We start from the raw sequence: 24,566 nt of genomic DNA, 5'->3' as shown, positions 1-24,566 counted from the left end.
CTAGGCGATGTACAGTTATGTATAAACTAAACATAACAAGGTAAATATAAAATTACTAGCTGCGCCCCGGGGCTTCGCGTTCCCGTGAGAATTTCGGTATAAAAGTACCCTATGTGTTATTTCAGGTTATTTTCTATGTTCCAAATTTTCGTATATCAAATTTCATAACAATCGGTTTAGTAAAGTTTGGTTGTTTGTTACCTCTTCCCGCATTAGCGGGACAAACGCATTCGCATTTATAATATTAGTTAGTTTAGGATTAGCGGCCTGCCCGGCCACGCACGGGTAAAACCATAATGGATTATATACCAAAACCTTCCACTGGAGTGGTTCTTGGTACCTAGGTGGTACCACCACCTATTGGTAAAAAATATTCAAAAATCCGTCTTATAGTTTTTGAGTTTATCGCGTTCTATAAACAGACTCAACGGGGGACTTGTTTTTATAATATGTAAGGAAAGATAGGTTTTAATAAAAACTGTTTTTGCAACTTGTGTTTGCAATGTTTATCATAACATTCATTATAATTATTTGTTTTTTGATTAAAACAATTAAAAAATTCCTACCAGACGCACAAATCACTGTTAAAACAAAGCATTGTCATTTAACCAAATGTTAAGTCATAAGAAAAATAAATGTGCACACGACACTGACGATGAATATTAGATAAAATAGTACATAGAATTTTTCCGTAAAATGTTACCTTATATTGAGTAAATAATATCCATTCAAACTATCGCTGGAAGAGATCCTTTGGTAAGATAAGTCCACCATTGAATATTAACCTTTTGTTATGTAGTATTATTTGTAGAATAAAGATATTACAAACAAAAAAACACATCCGTGGAAGCGTTGCTTTTCAGTTAGAGGTTTTCCATAGACTGGGAAGCTGTTTAACTAAAACAGTATTAAAACGAGACTAATGTGTATTGTCATAGCTAATGAGTTTGGTGATAATTTTAGGGCTGCGAAGAGGATGAAAAAAATAGCCAAGAGTGTAACGGAATTTAATCTTAAGTAGTTTCAAATTATTGCTAATTAAGGATTCAAATAATTTTATTTGTGTAGAGTACTTTGTCAAATTTAAAATCTAGTCCAATTTTTGTCGAAATAAAAAATACGGTTATAAAATAAACCTTGAAAGCATATCATATAAAGAGTACAAAATATAGTAGTAAAGAAATCCTTAAAACAAAGTGTGAAAGTGAAAATTATGACAGTTAAGCTAAAAGAAAAATCTTTGAAATTAAATAATTCCTCCAAAACACAAACGTATATCAAGTCCATATAGCATAGCCCTATAAAAAGAGTGAGATAAAAAACCTGCCAGTGTAAACAGGCAGATTTGTTACGCATACAATTAGCAGTTTCCACGTAATGACACTATTTTAGACGCAATGAGGGCATTCGTTAATTGATTGTAGTGATTGGGCTAAATTATCAAAATTCTCTTCAGGAGTGTGGTTCAGCCCTAGAATAGGACCACTCTATATGCTCGCGTAAATGTCTAGAGGTTCCTAAGGGACACAAAGTCTAGGCAGCTAATAGACAATAATAATAGCATTCTCACGTTGGTGGGTTGACGTCCGACAAGCTGATAGCTGTAAAAATGAATTTACAGGTTTTCTGAGGAAGGTTTTACCCGAGCGAAGCCGGGACGGGCCGCTAGTGTATTATAAATGTGAATGTTAAATTTTCACAAATAAACTTTTGAACCAATATCGAATGAAATATTGGTAGATACCAATATTTCATTCGATACTCCCATCTCATCTTTATCATTAGCATATTCTCGCTTTGTTGAGCGTCGATCGTCCTTTCTCCTTTTAGTTCCTACATGGAAAGTTCAGTGGAACCATAACCATTCTGTAGACCCGGAAGCATATAGGCGAAATGTTACGGATTCATGCTCTAATCTCTACTCGAAAAACCTTTATATAAAAATACCTAGCTTTAAAGTTGTAGACCCAATATTTCTTTGTGCCTTCACTGACCTTCCACAAGAAACGATGTTTACTAATTCTCTTCTTATACGACATCGTATCTTACACCACTTTAGTTATTATACCACAGGTTTAGAATAGTCTAATAAAGCTAGCACTCACAGCTTATAACCGAGTTACTGATATCAAAAATCATAAAATTATTTTCTTATTTCACAAGCTGACATTGTAAACATTACAAGATTTAATAAAAAGCATAATTAATGTTAATATTTTAAATCTTTTTATATAGCATTAATAAAACACTAACATTTAATAACTATTTTGATTAATACAAGTTAATGAAAAATAATCAGCTCCATATTATTGGAATAATAACACAATAGATGCCAATTTATGCAGTTACTGCACATTGGCTGGTCTCCAAACGTACCAGAAACCAGAAGAGATCAAGACACTGAAGGAAGGTACTATTATTAAACCAGATATACATAATTAAACTAATTATCTTGTCTATAATGTTGGACACGTTTACATAGGTAACTGTTCCTCTCGACTTCGTCAGCATTAAATTGTTATTTCAGACGGCATAATATATTTACATAATATGTTAACTAGGTACATGCATAGGTATCAAATTTCATCAAAATTGGAAGAGACAACAGACTTTCGCATTTTAATAATAGTATATAAGTACATATAATAAATACAAATATAATAAATACGTTCCAACACATAATATATATATTTTTTATGTATGTATAATATCTATTTTTATTGCTTTCTTCTTGATAGCAGTATATTATACATACAAAATACAGATAGGTTTTTTATACTACTGAGCAAGCAAACAGACATGCGCCGACAACTACAACGAGGCCCACCACCTGATGGAAAGTGGTCACCGCAGCCTGTAACACCAGGCAAATATAATTTCATAATACTCAAAATTTAATCAGATATAAGTAAAATAATAATGAATTATAAAAAACAAATATATTTATATTTTAAAACATTAATATTATATGGGTAGGTATTACAGCCTAATATCTGCGATAGAACAAAGTGAATTCTCATCAGTTTCGCAGCGACTGCTAAGTAGGTATAGGACCTACCAACTAAGAAGTAAAGTAAAAATTTAGCCTCTGTTGTTAAATAACAAATTTATCCATCAATCGACTGAACGCAAGCTTAACAGCCTACGTTAAGCTTGCGTTCAGTCGATTGATGGTTGAGTTGTGTTGTATGTAATGTTTTTTTTTTTGCACTTACGTTGTCTGATACATCCTTTGATACATCCAACATGTTGGAGTTTTTGGTGAATGTCATCGCATTATACTGGTTATTGAATCTGAAACAAAAATAAATAATTATATTACTTCTTTACATTGAAAATATCACGGCTGTACATATATAAGAGTTAAAAAAAATAATGATTTTTTGACAGTACGATCAATGTCAATGTCAACAAACGTCAAAACAAAGCTGAGCTTGAATTTGGACTTAAAGTTTATAATAATGTTATTTAAATAACAATTTACGTGTTGTTCACAATGTAATGAATTAATAAGGCTAAGGTCTTTGTTGATGACTCAGTAAAATAAAACACCGCGAAGTTGGATCAAGTAAGTGAAATCTACCTATTTTCTTTCTTAAGTTTACCTACTACTTACATAAAGAATCTTATTAAATAAGAAATAGACTAACTACGAACTATTATATTAGAACTATGTAACTATTTGTAATAAACCCCTATTTTGATACCCTTTATGTTTGTTTACATATTTCTAAAATATATTTTTTGTTGGTTTGACACTATAATTCCTATTTGTCTGGTAAACAAAGCATGTTATTCCTATTTTGTAAGTAGGTACCTAGCCTGAAAAAATAAAAATAAACTCACAGATCAACCTCTCTACAGAAACTTCACTCCTTTCACATAGAAGAACTTAGTTGAGACTTGGTTCATTTTACATATTTTAATGGCATAATTATTATCAATAAGAAACATTATCTTAAATTACTATTTTGTCTCCTTTGGAAAAAAATTTTGTATAGCATATGTCTATCCATCCATTAATTTCTCTTTATATAACACTTGATTTCTTTTATTATGATTTCTTTTTATCTGCATTCAGTCCTGGATGACTTTTAGCTACAGACAAGAGTATTTCCTATCCTCTCTAGCTTTTTATAGACTAGGTGAGGGCTGTGTCTGGTGTAATTAACATCCCAGGTGTTGCGGCCATATAATGAGAATGGCCAACTTTTTTTTAGTATCCAGAGAGCCTTTTTCTGTTCCTTCACAGTGTTGATGTAAATTTAAGTGCTTTTCCTCTTTGCTATAAGTTTTGGTAATGTCACTTTAGGGTTTTTTATGTGTCATGATTCCATTGTTCTTCAAAGCGATGATTTTGCCAACATCAGGGTTGAGATTGACATGGTATATAGTATGTTATAATATCAATATTGAAACACGGTTCAGTGTGTAACCTAAAATATAAGTGTATATTATATTTGATGACCTTTGTGGTCTAATAGTCATCAACAACAAACATCAACATGGAAAATAATCTTTTTTAGATTGACCTGAGTCTTGGGTGTTTATCTAGATTAGATTACTATTAGATTGTTTTATAGTATCTTTGAGTTAGTCACATAACACAAGTTTTGAACTTACCTTGGGGCGAACTCAATCTGTGTGATTTACCAAAAAAATAAAATATGCTTAGTAATGGTAATAACGAATATGAAAATATCTGTATGTGCATCCCGTTTGTAGGTTTGTTACATAACCCTGGTTATGTATGGTGTACCAAACTATATACATATGTACTAAAATAATTTTCCAATTCAGATGTCAAAGCCAAAGCATTTATTCAGAAATTTTTTCTAAAGCACTTTTTCAGATCAAATTTTATATTACATAGTAATTTCTGAAATAGCTACAAACTACTGGCATTTCAAAATGACCTCTACTGAGAAGAAATGCCGAAAGAAACTCAATTAAACAGAGTTTAAACAATGAGGACCTCAAGAGTCTAACATCAAGTCTTATTGAGGTATTTGTCTATATATACAAAGACTATGTAATATAAATATATATAAGACTAATGCGACACTTTCTATTTTCTCTTTGAGTTCAAAGACAGATGAGAACTAAGAAACCTCTCCCTTTTATGAGTGAAAAACGATGTTCGACATTTTATGGTCGGTCTTTCGACGGATATTTACACGAACTAATGACATTTTTGAATTGTCAGTTGGAAACGACTACGATAATTATAAGTGAAAAATATCTTACCTATGATCATATACTATTATCAACATCATCTAATTTAAGAGTGTTCGCTCTTATCGGTGGAGTTTCTTTCATTGCTCTCTCTCGTAATAGCTAATAGCTAACTTCTTGATACGATACGACACCCACTACACCCACTATTTCTTTAAATTGCTTGATTTTTGTGACTCTCGGATCCTTTCTACTCTTCCCTTTTTCCTTCTATAATACTTTATATATAGTAATTTGTTAGTAGTTACGAAATTTTGTGGCCAAGTCACTTTTAATTATCGTGTTGCCGCCACATATGACAGTTTGTAGATAACATGCTTAGCTAGCTTATTATTGTGTCTACATTTATGTCAATAATGCAATGTATTTTTGTTTGCAAGACCAACATTGAGTCATGGAAACTTAACGCGTATCAACATTTTTTCAAAAGCGGTTAATTTTGGCATAGGAAGTATATTTTGATCCCAAAAAAGTTCTAATATTTTACTTACATAATGATGAATAATATTTTCATATTTTATATTAATGGTTAGGTGAACCGTTTTGTCATTATAGGCACTTCATAGGCTAGGCTTCATAGGCATAGGCTTTCATTTCTTCGGCTGTGGTCGTTCCGAAATACCTACTAGTATACCTATGTGTAGCTTTGAGAAATGCTATCTAGGTAAATAAATGAAATTAAAAAAATTCTATACTTTAAAATTGTTTTGTCTCTTTCTGTCTATTCCAAATATTATGAAGTGCGATACCTAGTGACAAAACGTAGCTTAGAGTATGTTGTATAAGATATATGTGTAGTGTAAGAAATTATTGTTATTTATGCACACGCCATTCTGCCTCTATTTACCACATATCCTCTCACGGGTCTACTGGAAGAGATTTCATTTGAAATAAGTAGCACCCTTGTACTCATTTTAAATTATAATATAATATATATTTTAAGTTTCTTGTGTACATAAATTGATAAATAAGAAATCACAGAATGAAAATGTCTAATTTGAATGATTGAATAAATGCTTTGATTTTGAACACAGTCCCTATCCAACAATTTCATCCATAAGGTTAGTGCTACAAAAATGGGAACATTAAAATTGCTGGTAATGATGATTTGTATAATTCCGAAAATTTGACATTGCCAAAAATGCATGTCATTAGAGTTAATTTGTAACCTGCCAATCCTGCGCAATAGTAACGTGACATCTGTGGCTCGACACGTGTTTTATAATAACATTGCTTATAATTATGCCTGTATGTGTTGCCACCGGAATGTGAATTATGTATTTATTTTTCTCATTCATTACTGCATTTATTTTTAACTGAAGTTTAATTTTAGAATCCAGTGATTGGTTACAAAACGTTCTTTACGAGAAAAGTTAGAACTTTTTGAGTTTGCCCCTTCTATTAGGTTTTCTTCTTTTGTATTAAAATGAAACCTTGAAAACCTAGTTTACAGTTGAATCGAGGTATGCTTTAAGAGGAAAGGCTGTTCGAATACAACAGTAAAATATTTATATTATGCACCCGCGCCTGAGATATTTAATTAGTACCAGTCTTTCGCCTTGGCAGCTGCTTGCTTGTATATATTGGCATGGCGCACTTAACCGTGTTTGCTTTTTACAACATAAGTTAGTATTTTGCTTGTATATGTGTCTGTTTATTTGTTTCATCATGATCATTAACCATCCATGACAGGGGCTGGATATAGGTAAGCCTCCTTTCGTCAACCCCAACTGTGTTAGATTTTTACACAAAATAAAACCCAGAACTGAATACAAAAATATATTTCTAAATTACGCTGTTCGCATGCAAAAAATATGGCTTTTTAAAACAGCAAATTATGAAATGTCAGGTATTCTATTTTATACCACTGCTTAAAACCAATCAAAAGCTACTTTAAAAACCGGTTGGTCTAACGATGTCCGGGGGCAAATCCCAGATTTTTCATTTGAGATATTAGTGTTATTATGAAAAATTTACTTCTAATTTTAAAGCTTAGTGTTTATAATATGTATAGGCTTAGTATCCTTTTCTTCTTGCCAAATCGGGTCCACTGAAAGGGATTTCTTTAGCAACACCTATTATGTATGTAGTATGTAATAGTATTTTATCCTAATTATTTTGTTTCGTTTTTTGAATAGATAATTCGTATATTTTTTGTGTACTCCACTTGGACGGGAAACTAATTGTCTTACCTATCTTTATTAAACAAGGAGAAAACCAACACGCTAGCAAATTACTCCAGTGATAGTTGTTTGCTATTTACATTAACTCTATTTATAGAATAGTTTTCTAAACATCGGACATAACTCAACCTTCATCTAAGTTGTGATAGTAAATTTAGAATAATTTATCATCTTATTTTAAATGATGAGACAGATGCCGGCTTACATCCTAAAGACATTGCGACAAAAACTTGTAAATTTTTTTCTTCCACATTTTAGCATGTTCTCTATTCTCTATACTTTTTGTCAGTTATTGATATGCTCTTAAGAAAAACTCGTCTAAATTATTTGGATATGCTAAGTTATTTTGCACGAGTATACCGTATATAATAATGTAATTTAAACTTTCGAAAAATTAATGAATGGCGAACAAGCTGAAATCTAGCTGTTACCAAGGTTCCTTCTACGCATCGAAGAAAGTGCACCATAGCACAGGCATACCTTATAGTTATAGCCAACTTTGGCAAACCAAAGACACGGAGCGCGATCATCATAATGTGCAATAAATTTAAATAATTGCTGGCAATTGTACGTTTGTATTCTATGGTGGAATGAAGCAAGGTTTACTGCAAATGGGCGATTCAGTGAGAATCCTAATATGACTAGAAGGTGAACCGAGTGCTCTTGTAGTTGGACTGGCCTGTTGTCCATCCGTAGTAGAAAACGTCAGAATGAAACTTATGATTTTGTTGAGATAGAAAAAGAGAAAAATAACAAACATTCATTCAACTTACATCAACATTCAACATATATAGGTATCCATCCTAATAGAATTGATCAAATTTATGCTATTCATAGGAAACAGGACAATTCATCAAAGCCGATATTATTTTGCAACAATAATATTAAAAATTTAAAGCAAACTGGTATTTCCAAGTCAGTTTCTTCAAGTTACTAATTCAAAGAAAAAGCTCGTATTTAACTACACACGATTATTCATTTTTTTGCCTCTACATCCAAGTATTCAAACGACAAATCTAAAAGCAAGTTTTTTGCCTTAACAAGTGATAAAAAATTTGTTGGTTCATTCACCACGATTATTCGGTGAGCTCTGTTGTTGGTAGAATTTGAACTTTAACCCTTGGACTTACAGCGTTGGTTGCCATTTTAAAATTTGTAGGATGAGCAAAGGTTGTTAGTAATGTACTTGCAGTAAAAAAGAGCCTTGATTGACTTGATGATGTTATAAAAAAGTGTAGGTTTGCTAGAGTACCGTTCAAGTTCGCACAACGCATAAATGTGATGTCACTTTTATAGCTGAAGCATCAAGTTCTATTTTTACTGGGATCAAAAATATCCGTATTTTGCTCTTTGAAAAAGGAAAGATTAGAACTATAGTTTATTAGTCGGATTTCCATAACTTTCGTTACTAATATTTGTTTAAGGTATCAGAACCTGTGATAATAATGTCTATGAATCTATTTTAGATGTTTATTTAATTAATGTATCATTACTTTGATCGTATGTCATGCGACGCTTTTCAAAACTATTCTTTAGAAGATTTACTATATAAAGAATAAAAGTTATCAGAAATACAAGCCGTGAGGGTTTCTATAAATAGGGAAATTATGTCCGAGCAAAAGAAAAGTTTGAATTTAAAAAAGTAATAGGCAACTAATAGGAAAACTTGGTTTATTATATCGTGTTCTATTGATTTGTCAAGTCTCTCTTTTTATGGATGAGGGCATACATAATGAGTGTGGAAGACAAGGAAGGGTGATGTGATGAACTTTATGTCATGATGGGCTGATCGTATATTCACTTAGTTATGACGTTAGCAATTAGATAATGCAATTTTTAAATCTTTTTGTGGCTAATCGATTTGATGCGGGCGATAGATTGACGATTAGTATTCGTTGTTGGCGTGACAATGACATAATGAAAAGAATTATAAGATTTGATTTACTTAATGAAATTTTCGCTATTTGAATTTTAAAATTAATTCATTTCTTGAGAATCAAGAAATAAAGAAATAAATAGAATAAATGAATTAAATTCATAATTTCTCGAGAATCAAGAAATTATAAAGTTCATTATGAATTATCATATAATCGAACAGTATTTCAATGCCAGAACAAATTTTCTTCAAAAAACATAGTATTTTTTTTTCCTGATTATTATTTTTGATGGATACCTTAAAGCTTTAATACTAGAAGCACTGTTACATATTATTTCATTATTATGTTCAAATTGAATTAAACTTTTTATTAGATTAGGTACATCAAGAAAATAGCCAAGAAGCCAGCGACATAAACTGCCCTAACAACATAGTTACCGCTCCACCTTTCATAATGTAAAGAAATATAATGTGTTTCTAATGCTAATCAAAGTTCTGCGTTTCCGGTTGACAACCGGCTTGAACTGGATCAGGTGCTACAAATGGCGAATCAAGATATAGATATTGCCAGTTTCCCATATCACCGTAGATTTCTTTAATCAACTTCTAGGTGACTGTTATTACGGAGCAAACGAAGAAGAAGAATACTTCTTCTAGAGGAAACTAAGATATTCGATAAAGCTGCTTAAAAAAACTAATGTTTTTGTTTTAAAACTAATTATATTGATAGCATTATATTTAGATTTATATCTACTATTTATTATAAATAACACTGTTCAAGGTTAGACTGGTGCTTTTAAACGCAGGCAGATGACATGCCGTTTTATTATGTGCATAATGTTTAAAGGAAAATAAACTCTAAGTTGCTTGAAATAAATATTTGCCATTTACGGTAGGTGTGTTGTTATTACATTGTCACTATAATATTTAATATGAAGTTCATATCTCCATGAAAAATCTGACTTCCTGTACCTGTAATGGCAGAGTGTTTGCGTGCATATACTATTACATTTACAAAAATATGCCTAAAGATTACGTTTTTCTTTCTGCTGATCTTTGTCAGGAATAGCAGAGGTCCCAAAATAGAACCTTAATCTTTAGACTATTCATTAAGATGGGAGTCATCCCATCTTAATGAATAGTCTAAAGATTATACTTGGGTACACATATCAGTAAATATGAAGTTCGTAAAATCTTTAAATAGGTTGACAGCCTTTCCTGTTAAAGCCGAGGTTATCGTTAATTCGCTTTCAAACAATTTCAATTTTATTTCTTGACCGACGTGCTAATTCAAGGCATTCAAGAATAATACATCGTTTTCTGCACTCAAAACAGTTTATTTAGGCTTCCTATAGGTGCAAATATATGCGCATAATATTCGTATATGTCCGACCGTAACATAGTAGAAAAACTCTAACCGCTTACTCCATCCAAGTTTTTGCAAATTACGCAGGGAGCAAATGTTCATAGAAATCCAACCGAATGTTAATAAATAATAAGAATCGCTTAGTCGTAAAATGCCCTTTCGCTAAATGTCCCTTTCGAAAGTCTCCTTATTCCTATATTGAAAAAAAGCCAAATTTACACATTGTACGACGAAACGCCAGTTGTTTTACCAGGAAAGGGGATATTTGTAAAAATGATCTTATGGGAAAAGGACACTTTGCGACTAGGTGACATTTAGCGAAAGGAGCACTTTGCGACAAAGCCATAAGAATGTTGCTGTATGATTCTCTCTCACAGATTAAAAACAAACGACTCAACGAAATATAAGAAAACTGTCGTTCAGCGTTTTAAGTAAATAAAGCAGCTACCAATTTGCATTTGTATGTCTATTGCATAATTTTGGAAGTTAAAAATCGTACTCACGAAAACCAGTTAGTAAAATTGGTAGTATCACATAAACTTTGTTTATGGTTTACATTAGCATCGATAAATCTTTAGGCAATGAATGTTGCAAAGATCTAAGTTCACCATTGTCGTGTCGGAGTTTGTGACATCTACCTTATGGCCCTTTTCATATTGCTTCATTGCTGTGGTGGTCCTTCGGTTATTGCCATAGAGTATCTAAGACAGATTTGTGGGAAAAAATTGGCACTCACAAATCAGATGTGGGACAGTTTTTTTTGTTAGTTATTTAACAGCTAAAGTCAATGTATTCTAAGCTACTCCAAAAAGAGGCAAACATTTCACAGTTTATGAAAGAAGAATGCTCAAAACAATATAAAAATCTCCAGAGCGAACAAAAAACAATATATAGGCAGGCATATATTCTGTATCAGAATTATTTTGAATTTCTTTGCATGAAACTGTATTTTTTTTAAGATGTCTGGTATTAAGTATTAACGGTTTTAGTTAATACCTAATACTTATTTATAATATTACAACAATTGTGATATTTTATGTCGTTTTTCGGTTCGCGCTCGCGCTGGGTTTTTCTGAGCATTCTCCTAATTGCATATTAAATTCACAAGACACCTGGTGTGTTAATATTTAAATCGAAATCATAACTAATGACTAGACAACTATGACAACTATGACTTCTTGAAGAACCAGTTACCGTATTTTTGTAATTATTGAAGACCGGTTGATATGACACAAAGTGACGTATAATGATCTCATGAACGTAGATACTTTAGTAATAGTATTGTTCTTTGTTTTAATTACGTCAACAGTGCTTTTGGTAATCAATTTAATTATATATGTCACGTATTTAATGTTATGATATAATGTTAATAATTCACTAACGTCAAATTCAACGCAGGCAATAAAAATATAAACCTTTATCACATTTTATTGAAATGTTTACTAGTGTCTTCGCCGACACACCGGAGTCGAATGAAATCCCTGAACTGAAGTCTCCAATAGTTCTTGTATTTTGTGCAATGATTACATTTTTATAGTTTTCAAAGTACGTAGGTACGCGCCAATTTGATCGCAACAAGGGAAATGTTATTGACTTTGACGTTTTAGAAGAAATAAAAAAATGTTAAGAGAACAATGTCATGTCAATTTATACAGCCTAAACAGAAATATGAAATATAATTGAATCTTATTCTCAATTACTTGGATGACATCCTACACAACTACCACTTCACATAGACATACTGCTTGATGACCTTCCCGAGCAATAGACTTCAGTTTCTGAAAAATACTTATAAGAAATCGCTCTTATAAATATTTACAAGTAGTGGATAAACTATAAAGGACTTATAATTTATTAATAGGCAATTATAAATATTATGTCGCATTAAAATGCAGATGATTTAATCTGATTTCATGAATGCTTTATGCAAAATAAAAGTCATAAAACGTTTGCAGAGGCCATCGGCACTGTAAAAAATGAGTATTAGCATCCAGCACGACCACTCCCTGCCTCCCTAATGGTTCTACTTACATTCAGTCCTTACAGTTGCTAGCTGACCTAGGTCGAGTAAACCGCGCAATCTGCTCCAGCCGCTCATACTTTTTCAAACACAATTTTAAACTACCAAGCGCAGGTAGGTTAATTTTAAAATCGTATAGTATTTCAGAAAAAAGAAACACTAACTAATGGCATTTCGGAACGACCGCTACTAAAAAGAAATGCCGAGAATAATGAGATCACTGCTTTTTGGAGGCAGAAAAAGATGAGACTGAGGTACCATTCTACCTTTGGTATTATTGTGGCACTAACCCTAGCGTTTTATTTCACATGCTTCGTACGCTTCGCCTGCACGAACTGCGCCAGTGTGCATAACATCTCATTGTTTCATATACTTACTTCGCCGGCTCGACGACCCGAAGGATCTTGGCCTTCGATACTAGAGTTTTCAATTATTTTCTATTATACTTCTTGCTTGCCAGTCTGATCCTTTTAAGGGATCCAGAAGGCGAAGTGTGGATTAGAAGCAGCAAACCAATCACATTGGCGGCGTGGTTGTCGTCGTATCACATTGGCGCATTGTGATTGGTTAGCGTCTCACTGCGAGTTGATTTGACAATGAGAAGTGAAATGCAAACCCACACTTCGTCCTCAGGTCTTTCAGTACTTCAGCAGTTTAGCGTTTGTCCATTTTCATATGCAGTAGTGTATGTACGAGCTGTGCCGGTTTTGTATAAACATTATGGCAGTGACAGACCGTATCATTTTCTCATATGGTGTTTTAAAAAAATACATTATTACGAATACAATAGCTCATTCAATATGTTTGAAAATTTAAATGTCTCTTTTTATCACAAAACCCATTCTGTATTTTTTCTTTTGTTCGCAAAAAAAAAGATGTTTGAGATGCATTAATCACATTGTGTGTATTCTTTTAATTGTATTGTTATGTGGGTAATTTTTATGTAGGTTTATTAATTCTTTTCGTTCTGTTTTAATGTTCAGTACACTCTCGATACTTTTTTGTCCTCTTTCCTCTTTCCAGTCTGCTGGAATATTTCTTTTGAATAAGCAATTTGTACTAATATATGTACGTAGTCTATTAAAAAAATCCTTTTTATTTTAAGTGTACGTGAAATTGTATATAAATAACTTAAATTCACTTTATTGAACACTAACTTTAGCCGCAGCTCCGTACGCTTTAACTTATGTTTGACCTCTTGGTCATTAACTATATTTATTCCAAATTTGATCAACATCGGCCCAGCTGTTTATCCGTGAAAGCGTGAAAGACATTTAAAATATTAGTATGGAAGTACTTAAATGTAAACACGGATGTAGCCACTTAACGCAGCGTTTAGTGTCCACTAGCGATATGAAAAGGTCCCCTGCAGCGTTTTATTATAATGCGTTCAATTTAGTATAGCAAATGTAGAACTTGACCATTACATCTGTTGCACGGTTTTGATAAGAATTCTTATGATCACACGTGGTGGCGCGCGTGATAATGGAGGTAATAAAACGGAACAAACGGCCAGGCCACACTGAACCGTCCAAAAATGCCATTTCTATTCAACATTGATATTGTTAAAATGAAAAATTAGGCATACATAAAACCATGCAGCTAGATATTGACGGACGTAAATGAGTAGTGAAGGCGTAAAATGTTTGATAGGTACAGTCAGTCTATATTACATTGCGTCGAATATAGTCCTAATCGATAAGGAGAAGCTGCCCTAAATATTCTTCACGATTATCATAGCGTGAATATATGTACTCATATTTGTGCAGAATAGAAAATTTTCGATTAATTGCTTGATGGTTTTTCGAGTTGCGGACCTCTAATCGAGAACTGAACTTTCATTCTTGTTAGTTTATAATGGTATTTTCCATTGGCCTAGAGCTATTGATTCTTCTTTGAAGTCAGTTGGTAGCTCGTTGGATATGGCTAGAAATAGAATAGTCTTTATTGAACGTATGTATAATATACATTAGACATAAAACACATTTGGGATTTTTTTTCTTTTTTTTTTTGATCTATGACATTAGTAAAATAGTCAAACTAATGTGAGTGTGTCACAATATGACACATTTCCATGATGAGTTCATTTCGTAATTAGCACAAGATCTAATAATAATAGTTTCTGGTGTAGAATGTACCTATGTCATAATATAAAAAAATATCGATTCGTCCAGGAAACTCAACTCATTGTCATAGAAGGAATAAAATAATATTCACTACTTTTAATAACACAGTTTCTTCCGGTTATATTTATTATTGCATTACATAGCCCTTTGTAGTTAATTGACAATAGTTCGTTCATATTTTTTGATTTCCTTTACCATAAATTTTATACTTTAGTGATTTTTGAAGGCTTTTTCGTCACGCGGCCCGCACGGCGTTCGCCCTGGCGGCGTAATGGCGGCACCTCCACACTAATATTTTTCTGTAGCGTAAGTATAAGTAGAATTTGAATTGTTATTTTATTGATTGAATCTGAAAACATATTTTTTACGACTATGTATTTCTACCGTGCTTATTTGCCTGCAAATCCATTTATTCATCTTGCTAGTATTATTTATCTCAATTAAATATTATTATTACCTTTTGTTTTCATTCAAATGATGGACTCTGCCACCCGTTTCTTTTCTTATTTTATTTTTGTTTTTCACTTTGGCCGATCGGGGGAAACGAACGGGTGAAGTGACTAGCAAAATCCAAGCCAACACAAGCCAAGTCGTATCATTCTGAAAGTGCATTAGCACGACATTTGTCCAACCTCGTAATATTGATAACCAATGCAGTCGTCAAATTACAAGGACCTGTAACACGGTTCTTGTTTACTATTGTGGAAAATTACCTGCTGTAATGAATTGCGTTGTTCCGCTTTTACTTTCAAACCGCCTCTTTTTTCATAAATATTCTAATTCAACACCGTCCTATTTCTTACTAATCTCACCTAAATTTTAATCGCCTTAGTATGATAGACTAGCTTCTGCCCGCGAATACCCTTGCGTGAGTTTCCCACAATAGTACCCTTTTTGTTACAAGCTTTTATTTAACTTTCAATGTATGTCCCCATGTTTATTCGGGTGGAATTTTGCAAATTAATTTTGAAGCAAATATCTTCAAAAATTTTAATTGTAATTAAAGTTTTTGTTCAATCGGTACATAAATATACGCAACGGATTTTGATGAGGGTTTTTAATAGAGTAATTCAAGAGAAAGGTTTATAAACCTTTCTCTTGAATTACTCTAGTGGTGCTATAGCACCACTGCGAAGCCGGGGCGGGTCGCTAGTTAGTAAATGATAAATGAAATGAAAGTGAGATAAGTCGAGTTAATTTGTAAATAAACTCGCTCAACTTGAACCCGCGGATATGCAACAATCTGTAATGGAAACTGCGTATCCGACATCGTATATCAAGCACTATTTACAAAATACCTTCGGCTCACGAGGTTATGTAGTTTCTTGAAAATTCTATAGCTATTACTAAATTGCAACTTAGCATCGTTTGCCTGTTGCTGCCTGATTGTGTAAAAAAAAAACTATGGAATGTTTGGTTTGTATACGTTCACAGCGATTATCACGTTTTTTCTATTCTTAAGGGTCGCCTTTCACCGTTCGTACCTTCGTTTTCAGCGTTACATTTACACCAAACAAACAAAGAGTGAAAATAAAGAACAAATAACTAGATCTAATTTGACGTTGTTGTTTTACCTGTCCCGGCTATCTGTAATCTTTACAAGTTAATTCCACGTGTCCTACAGCGTTAAAATGTTCAGCGTCGCTTCAGTTCAATACAAAACATTCATCTTATACATCCTAAACTGTTAAAATTATATATTTTCATGTTGTTTAATTAACCATTTTAACGTTCTGACGTAGATAATAAAAAGTGTAATGAAGTCGGTTTAACGCAGAAAAACTTAAGTCAATTATTAATAAACGTTTATTTAACAACCGTCACGTCGATCAGATACACTTTCCTCATCAGATATTATATATGTTTTTTCAGATAAGTATACTTATTTCCTGTAATTATTGGTAGGTATGCTTGAAGTTGTTTTTTTCGTATGTACATACTATAATCATACAGAACAACAAACCAAAATAGTCATGGCGTATTTATTGTAATTTTATGCCGGCTCCAGACTGTCGTCGAACAGTTTGCTAAACTTTATCGAATTCGGTATACATTGCTGGTTTTTTATTGCGGTCAATAAAAGCACTCATACTAACTACGTAATGTTCACGCGTTCGCATGTGTCTTGAGTTCGGCGACAGTGTGGAGCTGGCATTAGGTTTGCTAGATCCATGCTTGCCATGGATTAATATAATAATTACTGCCATATAATTAGAAAATATTTACTTCAATTAGGTAGCTACTTACGATTGTACAGATATATTTATATAAAGAAAGAGAGATCATGTGCTTGATATACGCGATACCTGATGATGATCTCAAAGACGCGTAACACTAAGGGCGTTAATTCGGTTCTGCAGAGGTAAAGGTAGATTTAACGGGTCGCTGTCGTCGTGAAATGGTCCCACAATGGGAGGACAGTTCATTCGTCTGCTGGTGCTTGCGCTGTCATTGTGCCCATCCAGGAAATAATACTATTTTCAAAATGCAGTTTTATTTTATCTGCTTGTGAATGAGTCATAGTTGAGTCATTTTTTGAAAACAACATAATAATTCGTATATACATTGTGAAATATTTTGCTGTTACATAATATGCGTGGAATTGTTATCATATTTAAATGAGTATTTTTCTTTTATTATTTCTCGGGTACGTTGTTACTAAATATAGCTAAATGCACAGATTTGTGTTTCAAAATTCACCTACAAAGTTTGATAAAGTCACCTGTCTAAACCTGTTATTCATAAAAAAAACGTAAGTACTTTGAGCTAAAGTATGTACTTCAGCTAAAAACATATATAAAAAACATATTTTTTTTTTTATGAATAACAGGTTTAGACAGGTGACTTTATCGAACTTTTTAGGTGAATTTTTATATTTCATAGGTGATTTTCTATCAATGTCAAATATTGTAAAGTGCGAGTATACCTACTTAACTTTTTATAACGGGTAAGAAAAGAATACACCTATTACTAACATCCTGACCAAGTATGAATCTTAGTATCCTGACTACAAATGCACCTTTTACTAGCAGCGTTATGGCTAAGTATGCACCTCTTCGAGACATGCGCTAAGATCATTTGGGCGTAGGAATAAGGAATCCTAAGGATACTTCCGAGGTCAAGTTTTGATACTTGGGTACCCATTGACAAGTCTTGATCAATTGTTGCTGTTTGCCGATTGACAAGTAGAGCAGGAACAACTGTACTCTAAAACCTACCTCATAACTAATATATCCGACTAATATTGTAAAAGTTTGTCTATTTGATCTGACTCGCTTTCACGGTTAAACAGACGATTTTTATTAAAATTGGAATAGATATAGTAAATGTGCGTGCGGAGCTGCGGTCAACATCTAGTGCTAAAATATGGAACCTCTGTCGCGTTTGTCTGTTTGTTCGCGATAAACTCAAAAATTACGGATTTTCATGCGGTTTTCACCAACAGATAATGTGGTTCCAGAGGAAGGTTTAGGTGTATAATTTATTATGTTTTTACCCAAGCGAAGCCGGGACGGGCTGCTAGTAGTGTCCAAACTAATGCATGAAACATCATCATCATGGATGTGCTCATTCGCGTCTCATCAGCGCGATTTCTCGGTTCCTTAGTCAAAGGGGTCAAAGCTCAGAGTTCCTACTTGATTGATGGCAAATTGCTGGCTTGATTTCTTCAAAGATGATATGCAATTTTTTGAGTTTGTCCCTTCTGTCAGGACTAGCTTTACTTGGCCACATCAATAATCCTCCATAATAGAAGTCCAAGATATTTTGACACTTTTCTACTCGTATTTTCGGAGAAAAGTAATTTGGCAAGCGGTATCATAATTCAAAATTTAAAATGATGATACAAAGTTGGATCCGGTTCTGGTATCCAATATATCGTCAAGCAGGTCTCCTAAAGGTCCGGGTACATTAACCCTTGATCCGCAAAGGAGATGCAAATAAAACAAAACTAATGAAATATACATAAAATAAAGCTGAAACGTTATTTTAGTTAGTGTAACCTTTATTTTATCTATATTGCATTTTTTGCACTACATTACGTCATTTATATCAGTTTTTAAGTGTCATACATTTTATAACAAACGAAATTGAGAAACTCACGTTATGACAGAACTTGATAAGACTTTTATCGATTATTCTATTTTAACTGTAGGTGGTCGATAAACTAATTAAACCAGTTCTAATAAAGATTCCGGCTCTAATATCTCTATATACTATATCTAGGATAGATACTTACTTATATTCCACATAAAAAAAAAACAATATGAAAAATTATGATTATTTGTTATTATGATAATAACAATAAACAAATTGTTATATTTTTTGGTAGATTGTTCTCGGTTCAGTTTTCATGAAATCGTGAGGAAATTACCTAGTTGATGTTATCAGCTAGTGTGTGCAATGGAGAAGCCAGTGGCAAACCCAAAGTTGTGTTACATTCCACATAACGGCCAACTTTTTACCAAAAAATCATTCTTGTTCATGAGTTATTATAGCTATTCCTCAAGGCTAAGGGTCGTGACCTTTAATATGACTATAATAATTCAAGAATGATATTTTTGTAAAAACTGGCCGTTTTTTTTGCGGTTTAGGTAGTTCAACTGTAAATGTAGAGTATGGGAGATGGTTTGGTGGTTGGTCGTTATTATTATAGTGAATTATGAGTTAAAGTATAGCTGAATTTTTGTTTATTCGGACACGGGTAAACCCTGGAAATCCTTCTGTTTATAATCTCATGTATGCATTATTTTCTTCTATGACTATATGGCCTGGGAGGGAGGACACAGGAGGGATTCTGTGTCCTATTGTGACTATCCTCAAGGCAAACCTATAACCTAAGCTAGAATTTATATTCAATCTGATTTCCGGGACGGTCCAGCTATGTAAACAGTTCCGATACAATGAACTTATGATATTACATTTATGTCACGAACATTACGGGACCTAGACCCATAATACCAGCTTAATATGCAGTCCAAGTATTTTAATAATGATTGAGTCATCAAATTAGCTTACCGTTCGTTGCTCACCGGCAAAAGAGCATCGCACGGCATCACTCACTCGCATCAGAGTATCGATAACAGCACCAATGTTCCTTGACCTTCCAGAAAGGCCGTAAGTTCACTATCACTTCCGCAATCGCAATCAATCGATTCACTCGCGATTCCGAAAAGGATTTTGTTTTTTAATGAACGCAGTCGTTCCAGCCGATTCGACGTTATCGATTCATTTGATCGACTCGCGTTGTTTCGATTATCGCAACGAGCGACGTGCGTGTTGTCGCGACGGTGCAGCTCTTCTCAATAATCGTATAGGTAGTAAGTACCTATGAACAAGAGCCGGTTGCAAAAAATAAGGAACGTGCAGAAGTGTAGTCCGCAAAAAAGGTAATGTGATTTGCGCTCAAGTTAAGCTCAGATACAAAACAACATGGTCCGTTCTCACAAAAGTACACTAGTCAATTGACCTTATAGCTTTTGGTCGGGTATATTATGAAGAAGAAAAACGGTAAACGGACCACTACCGTTAACACATTTTAGTGTATTTTTTGCGCAAAATGATGTATGATATGATTTAATCTGATGTTAATGAATGCCATAAATTAATGACAGAATGATTACACCGACTAAACACGTGTTTTTTATTATTTAGAACTCCGACAATCGAGATTGGCAATATTATTTCGGTTATTATAACTCAATAAAGACACAGATACACAAACTTACCTGCAGTTACTGGAAGTCTTAATCTGTGCTAGTGCATTTAAAATAAATCGAAATACTTCTCTAGAAATTTATCTATTGCTCTTTTTCTTGTATTCAAATTTGTTGCAGTGTAGTTGATATTGGTGTTAGATCGGGATATGTATGCCAATGGTTTACCATCTATAAGGAAGGCTTGAGTTTCAGGTATTGGCTGAAATGGCTGGAGATACATAATATTTATCGTATCTTTTGTTTTTACCCAAGCATGGGTTTGGGGATTTACTGTATCGCGAGCTTGTGGTCAACAGTGGTTAGCGGGAAATTTTCCGTTTTCAGTGGCTCAACTGAGGTATGTCAAACCTTGTTGTTTTTTATACCATTGTCTCATATAGTGTTACTTCTGTACTCTATATGTTTTGCGATGAAGTAGTAGACAGGTTGCTGAAGAAAAGCGGAATGTATAACGGACAACACGCGATGGAACCTATTAATATCGATTATAGGGAGATTAATTAATGCGGAAAAGGACAATGGACGATTGTTACTTGTTATTGATAAAATTGCTCACCCAGGTCTCACTCAGGTTACACGCGTTACACTTTGCAGTTAGATATCCTATCCTACTATCTTACTAATATTATAAATGTGAAAGTTTGTGTGGATGCTTTGTGTATGTATGTTTGTAACTCTCTCACGCAAAATCTACTGGACGGATTGCTATGAAATTTAGTACACGGGTAGAATATAGAGTACTTTTTGTCCCGAAATTCCCACGGGGGCGAAGTCCCGGGGTGCGGCTAGTACATATATGGATTGTACTATAGTATGATTCGGTAACAAAATTGAGTTTAGATGGGAAAATTTTGATATTATCAAATTGCGTGCTCTTTTACCAATCCTTGCACATTATACAAAGAAGTCAACTTTCGCGCTTGTCCGTCTGTATCGACGCTATAAACTCGAAAACTTCCGGACGGATTTTCGTACGTTGATTGTGTTGATTCCTGAGGAAGGTTTAGGTGTAGAAATTATTATGGTTTTACCCGAGCGAAGTCGGGACGGGCCGCTAGTTTGATAATAAAGAATTTTTAATTCTGATCAAAATTCGACAAAATCTCTCGAAAGTGGTTTGGGTTTTTGTTGTGAAATAAGAGACAATGCACTGGATTTCGAAAATAACTTAAAAAATTACAAGCATTGTTACACCCTGCCTCAGTCGGGCGCGTTAGACAAAATATATATATAATTTTTAATAACCATTTATTTAAATTCTAAGTATTATTATCAATGGCTATTATTACTTTTTACACCTTTATTGTAAATTTTAATTTTAGTTTTCCATTAGATTATAATTTGTGTTCAGAGGTATAATAAGGTAAATAGAATATGACAATGCATTTACACAAATGTAATTGCATTGTCATATTCTATTTCTTAATAATATGTTACCTAATCCGTATATTTTATCATCTTACTAGCTTTAACCCGCAGCTTCGCCCGCGTGAATCTGAAAATCTGCAAAAGCTTAATAGCCATGATTTTCATACATACTTTCACCCCTCATTACAGTCATTTAGGGGCTGATTTATGAAAAAAAGCTCTGATATTTTTTTAACCCCCAAAAAACAATGTCGTGGAGTCCCGTTTTTGTTAAATTTAGAGGTACCTACGAATGCGTGTACTAAAACGTGTTTGAGTATGCTTGATAATAATACGGAAAATCTCTGCTTCTACTATCTACACAATTCTTCATCGTTATTAATATTAATTAATTAATTAATTCCGGACATTTTGACTATACAGATTATATGCAAATTGCTTTGGCAAATTGTCTCTTTTTTAATTTCTCACGACCATGGAATATCAAACTAACTCCACAAAAACTCCAAAATAATAAATAAGGAAGAAGTATTTACAGTCGAATTTTAATTAAGTACGTCGTTATTGCATATCTCAAAAAGTCGGGCTTTTAGGGAAGATATTGGTCAAATACTGGTTGTAAATACATCTTTGCTCCCTAGTATGTTTTTCCGTCAGATCTGTCTGTATTTTTATCTGTGGAAGGACCATGTTTTTCTTCATAGAGTGGCGTAGCTATCGGAGGGCTAAACGGGCAATAATCCGGGGCCCGGGGCTCTGGGGGACTTTGACTAGTAAAGATTTCTCACAGTATTTAAACATGTATATTTTATACATAATTTTAAATAGTTTCGATAGGGTCTAAGCACTTAGTAAATTTTTTGCTTTGACTATACAGATTATATTTGCATATAATCTGTATAGTCAAAATGTCCGGAATTAATTAATTAATTAATATTAATAACGATGAAGAATTGTGTAGATAGTAGAAGCAGAGATTTTCCGTATTATTATCAAGCATACTCAAACACATTTTAGTACACGCATTCGTAGGTACCTCTAAATTTAACAAAAACGGGACTCCACGACATTGTTTTTTGGGGGTTAAAAAAATATCAGAGCTTTTTTTCATAAATCAGCCCCTAAATGACTGTAATGAGGGGTGAAAGTATGTATGAAAATCATGGTTATTAAGCTTTTGCAGATTTTCAGATTCACGCGGGCGAAGCTGCGGGTTAAAGCTAGTAAGATGATAAAATATACGGATTAGGTAACATATTATTAAGAAATAGAATATGACAATGCAATTACATTTGTGTAAATGCATTGTCATATTCTATTTACCTTATTATACTTCTGAACACAAATTATAATCTAATGGAAAACTAAAATTAAAATTTACAATAAAGGTGTAAAAAGTAATTATAGCCATTGATAATAATACTTAGAATTTAAATAAATGGTTATTAAAAATTATATATATATTTTGTCTAACGCGCCCGACTGAGGCAGGGTGTAACAATACTTGTAATTTTTTAAGTTATTTTCTAAATCCAGTGCATTGTCTCTTATTTCACAACAAAAACCCAAACCACTTTCGACATATTTTGTCGAATTTTGATCAGAATTAGAAATTCTTTATTATCAAACTAGCGGCCCGTCCCGACTTCGCTCGGGTAAAACCATAATAATTTCTACACCTAAACCTTCCTCAGGAATCAACCAATCAACGTACGAAAATCCGTCCGGAAGTTTTCGAGTTTATAGCGTCGATACAGAGGGACAAGCGCGAAAGTTGACTTCTTTTTATAATGTGCAAGGATTGGTAAAAGAGCACGCAATTTGATAATATCAAAATTTTCCCATCTAATATATATATATATATATATATATATATATATATATATATATATATATATATATATATATATATATATATATATATTCTCAAAAGTTTCATAATAAGTATATATATTTCTTTATCTATGCTATATTATATATCCTGTGGGGACAGGAGACTATATATATATATATATATATATATATATATATATATATACGGCATTTCTTCTCAGCAATGGTCGTTCCGAAATGCTAGTAGTTTGTAGCTTTGGTAAATATCATTTAATTTAGAATATGACGTGAAAAAGTGCATGTGTGTGAATGCCTAATTTTTTAATAAATGATTTGATTTGATTATAAGGCTACTCAATAATGGTCTACGCACACCTTGAAATTTTCACGTCTGTGGGTGCATTCACACACAGCATACCCAGACGAAAAAAAGAAACATTTAGTTTATACGCACTTAACCAGTTTTTGTAATTAATGTTTTGATAATCTTGGACAGTCTTGTACATTGTAGTGACCTTCGCAAATTTTTAAGTGTGTTATTAATATTTTTTCTATGTAAAAATACGTCACAAATTCCCCAAATTAGTTATGGTTGTAAAGAAATTTATTCTGGTTTCAGCTGGTCGAATGTTAGTTACTTATAATGTTTTATTTATGCATGCAGTATCGGCTCTTGTAAGAATTTATTTATTTATAAAATTTTATTGTTCAAGTAAAAACATACTTATAAACAAATGGCGAACTTAATGCTATAAGCATTCTCTCCCAGCTAACCATTAGGAGAAACAGAGAAAAGTTGTGCGGCGCAAAAATATTTTAAACACAAATAAGTACTACTAAAC

The 24,566-nt window shown here is 33.0% G+C and overlaps 2 protein-coding genes across 8 annotated transcripts in view; one reads left to right on the top strand and one right to left on the bottom strand.

The window, feature by feature from the left end:
* Window positions 1-20,118, bottom strand: part of LOC128679432 (calcium release-activated calcium channel protein 1-like) — a 36,739-nt gene extending 16,621 nt beyond the window's left edge. For 2 of the 3 annotated variants that reach the window (XM_053761685.1, XM_053761688.1), the window contains exons 1-2: window positions 19,823-20,118; window positions 3,216-3,294 (exon numbers count right to left, since the gene is read on the bottom strand). In XM_053761685.1, the coding sequence (XP_053617660.1) occupies window positions 3,216-3,294; window positions 19,823-19,860 (117 nt within the window). In that variant the 5' untranslated portion in view covers window positions 19,861-20,118. Of the gene's footprint in view, window positions 1-1,994; window positions 2,258-3,215; window positions 3,295-19,822 lie in introns of those variants that run through there. The other variant, XM_053761686.1, reaches the window with a different exon arrangement.
* Window positions 1-24,566, top strand: part of LOC128679438 (methyl-CpG-binding domain protein 4-like) — a 37,544-nt gene that overhangs the window by 9,981 nt on the left and 2,997 nt on the right. The window contains exon 1 of one of the 5 annotated variants that reach the window (XM_053761699.1): window positions 3,400-3,568. The exons of 2 other annotated variants lie outside the window; for them this stretch is intronic. The gene's annotated coding sequence lies outside the window, so the exon portion shown is untranslated. Of the gene's footprint in view, window positions 1-3,399; window positions 3,569-15,089; window positions 15,113-20,837; window positions 20,861-24,566 lie in introns of those variants that run through there. 2 more of the 5 variants (XM_053761701.1, XM_053761703.1) reach the window with 2 other exon arrangements.

The sequence above is a fragment of the Plodia interpunctella genome, chromosome 21 (genome assembly GCF_027563975.2).
Source record: "Plodia interpunctella isolate USDA-ARS_2022_Savannah chromosome 21, ilPloInte3.2, whole genome shotgun sequence".
In the NCBI taxonomy this organism is placed as follows: domain Eukaryota; kingdom Metazoa; phylum Arthropoda; class Insecta; order Lepidoptera; family Pyralidae; genus Plodia; species Plodia interpunctella.
Note: the sequence above shows the minus strand (reverse complement) of the source record. Positions and strands in the feature narration are given on the sequence as shown.